The sequence below is a fragment of the Aphidius gifuensis genome, linkage group LG4 (assembly GCF_014905175.1).
Source record: "Aphidius gifuensis isolate YNYX2018 linkage group LG4, ASM1490517v1, whole genome shotgun sequence".
Classification (NCBI taxonomy): Eukaryota; Metazoa; Arthropoda; class Insecta; order Hymenoptera; family Braconidae; genus Aphidius; species Aphidius gifuensis.
The window spans coordinates 14,263,048-14,266,172 of NC_057791.1; the positions used below are offsets into that span (position 1 = coordinate 14,263,048).

At 24.7% G+C, this 3,125-nt stretch overlaps 1 protein-coding gene across 1 annotated transcript; it reads left to right on the forward strand.

Annotated features, from left to right (window-relative positions):
- The first annotated feature begins 1,141 nt into the window (after nt 1-1,141).
- LOC122853886 (lysozyme-like) lies at nt 1,142-1,933 on the forward strand. The gene is made up of 4 exons (XM_044154295.1): nt 1,142-1,193; nt 1,298-1,507; nt 1,580-1,653; nt 1,754-1,933. The coding sequence occupies exons 1-4, from the start codon at nt 1,142-1,144 to the stop codon at nt 1,931-1,933; spliced, it is 516 nt and encodes a 171-aa protein (XP_044010230.1).
- Nucleotides 1,934-3,125: the final 1,192 nt, after the last annotated feature.

The window sequence follows — 3,125 nt, forward strand, 5'->3', positions numbered from 1 at the left end:
TCGAAATGTATTTATACAAAAAAAAAAGAAATAAAAAATAAAATCTGATGAAATTTTATTTATTTATTTGTAAGTTATATGTATACAAATGGAAAAAAAAATTTTTATATTTCTTGTTTGTTTATCGATTTACAAAGCCATTTTATTAAATTTCTATAAAATATTTTTACAGGGGAGACAGTGTTTATTATACAAGATTACGATAATGATGATTTATTGAATTGTATATTGACAATAAAAAACTTTTCCCATAATTTTTTTGGAGAGAAAATCTTAAATTTCATTTGGTTAATAAAAAAAAATAAAATGCAATGGAGCAAAATTAAAAAATAATATAAAATTGTTTTTTTTCAAATTTAATTGATATATAAATTTTTTTTTTTTTTTGAAAATGATATTAATAACAGCTGACTTAAATTTATAATAAATATCAACCGATTAATTTAAACTTATGACCTTGAAATTTCTTGACTATCGAATTCTTCAAAATTCAAGTTTATAAAAGCTTTATTTTTCGTTTTATAATGACTTATCTAATGAGCACATTAACACTAAATACATTATGAAAAAAAAAAAAAAAAATTATTTAAAAAATAATTCGCTGTATAACAGAAGAGTTAATATTATACATATCAATTTAACTTTTCTGATTAATCAATCCAAGTTAGATAATAATTATTTTACATTAACTGTGTGCTAGTTTTAAACAATATTGATAACTTCGCCATAAACATTCCATATAATTTCTAGATATAGCTCTATAAAAAAAGACGAGTTAAATTTATAATGTAAATTTTTTTTTTCATTTTTATATGTAATTTTAATCTGCCATTATCATTAGTGGCTATTTTATTTGTATAATTTTAACATGAATATAAAAAGCTGACCTACATTAACTTTTTGAGACTTTGTTCATCACACAGTCGTCATGTGGAAAAACCAAATCAACAAGTTTGTTGTGTAAAAACCCAAAAATGTTCTGTTTAAATATCAATAAAACTTGTTTATTTAAAACTATACATGTATACATAACAAACAAATGTATATAAACCACTTGTTTGTAAATTATAAGACAAAACATCATCAAAAGTCTCAAAAGTTACATCAAAAAATCGTGAACTAAATTCAACATTTCTTAAAAATGTTTGCTAAATTTGTGATTATAACAGTTTTTCTTTTACTATCCGTCAACTGTGAGTGTTTTTTTTCAAACAATACAATTATTAAAAAATTTTAAAAATATAATATAAGCCAAAACTATTTCGTTAATAAAATGTTATTAAAATGCAATTTCTAGCTTTGCCATCACTTAGATCTTCGACTGATAGTACTATACAACCTATTTCGTATGATTGTCTAACTTGTCTCTATCAAACCACACCAGGATGCAGTAACCAACACAGACCTTGTTTGGATAATCGTTGTGGACCCCTTTGTATTACGAAAGCATATTGGGAAGATGCTGGAAAATTAACAATAAATAATGAAAAACCAAGTGACCCCAATGGTATATAATGATAACAACATCTTAAACTTGATATTCTAATTAAAATTTATATATTGATAATATTTGTTTCAGCATCTGTTCATTGTCTTAATGATCAAGATTGTGCTTTTAATGTTGTTAAATCATATACTCAACGATTTGCTCAGGTAATTTAACAATATAATTAATTTAAAAAAAATATTGATTTTTAAAAATAAAATAAATTATATAAACACTTTTATATAATTCATACATTTAAAATTTTAGGATTGTAATAATGATGGTGTTATTAATGATGAAGACTACGTTCGTATTCATCATCTTGGTGGATACGGTTGCAATGGTGCTCTCAACTCTGATAATGAACGTTTAATAAACACTTGCATGAATCAAAAAAAAAATAAAAATCATTACAGTTTTGCTGGTAGAACATTCAAAAAAGAATAAGCTCTATTTGGAATTGTAATTGAATAATATTGCCACTTATTTGACATCGATTATACACTAATAATTTAAAACTGTAAGGTTAATAATTTATAAAAAAAAAAAGGATAGGGTGGATCGAAAAAATTAAGAATTAATAGTACAAAAATGTATTAATTTTCAATTTTTAATAATAACGAAGAAACTGTTTGTGTCTTTGTTTAATACATGCTTAAAAGTGAGACAGACAACGTTTAATTGTTTTTTTTTCTTTTACGCAAAACTCGTATAAGGACAGTGTTTAGCTATCACTAGGTGACAGGGTCTAAAAAAAGCCTCTAACTGTAAACGCTGAAAATATAAAGTCTTTTTTGTTTGTTTGTTTGTTTGTTTTTTTTTGTTCACCAATACTCACTTTAAAATTATTGTTTTGATCAAACTGAATTGATTATACTGAAGTGAAACTTTTTTAGAATCGATAGTGACAAAAACAATAAAAAACAAAAGATATGGATATGCAACGACTATATAATGCTGGATAGGAAGGAAATAAATAAATAATTTCTCTTTTCATTGGTCGTTTATTCAGTTATTTATTGATTTTATTATTAATTTCTTTGACGACGTAAATACTTTATTCTACGAAAGTTAATTTTTTTTAAAACATTTTATTTGAAAAGACTGATCATTCGCCTTATAATTGAATTGCAAAAAATAAAAAGCCTCAAAAACCCTGTAAGGAAGGACAGACTTGAAGTAAGTAAGTAAGTATTATATTCAATTACTTCAAGTCCGTCCTTCCTTACAGGGTTTTTGATTTTGAGGCTTTTTATTTTTTGCAATTCAATTATATTTGCTGTGAAAATTTTGAAATATATTTAATTTTTTTCTAGATTGATAGCTTACATAGTGTTGGTCCTCACAGGATCCTTGAGAATTTTAAACTTTTGTGAACTTTTGTTATTTTTTTTAGCAATTATTTTTTTTGTATTTATTTTATACGGTAACGCTATTGGCACCGTATTTGGGGGAATTTAGCGGAACATTTATACAGATTACGAGAACTTACGGTGAAATGCGATGGATTGATTTTATTGTGTGTAAAACTCGTAAATGTCCCCGTACTTCCCGTAAATTTCTCCGTATCGGTAGCAATAACGATTTCATTTATTTGATTTAATTGATTAAACCGCCAAAGATGCCAAAAACTCTTATA

Bases quoted from the DNA above. Each gene is read 5' to 3' on its own strand.
- LOC122853886 (XM_044154295.1), top strand. From the start codon at position 1,142: ATGTTTGCTAAATTTGTGATTATAACAGTTTTTCTTTTACTATCCGTC. The intron at 1,194-1,297 runs GTGAGTGTTTTT...TGCAATTTCTAG, and splicing joins TCTTTTACTATCCGTCAACT to CTTTGCCATCACTTAGATCT. The intron at 1,508-1,579 runs GTATATAATGAT...TATTTGTTTCAG, and splicing joins AAAACCAAGTGACCCCAATG to CATCTGTTCATTGTCTTAAT.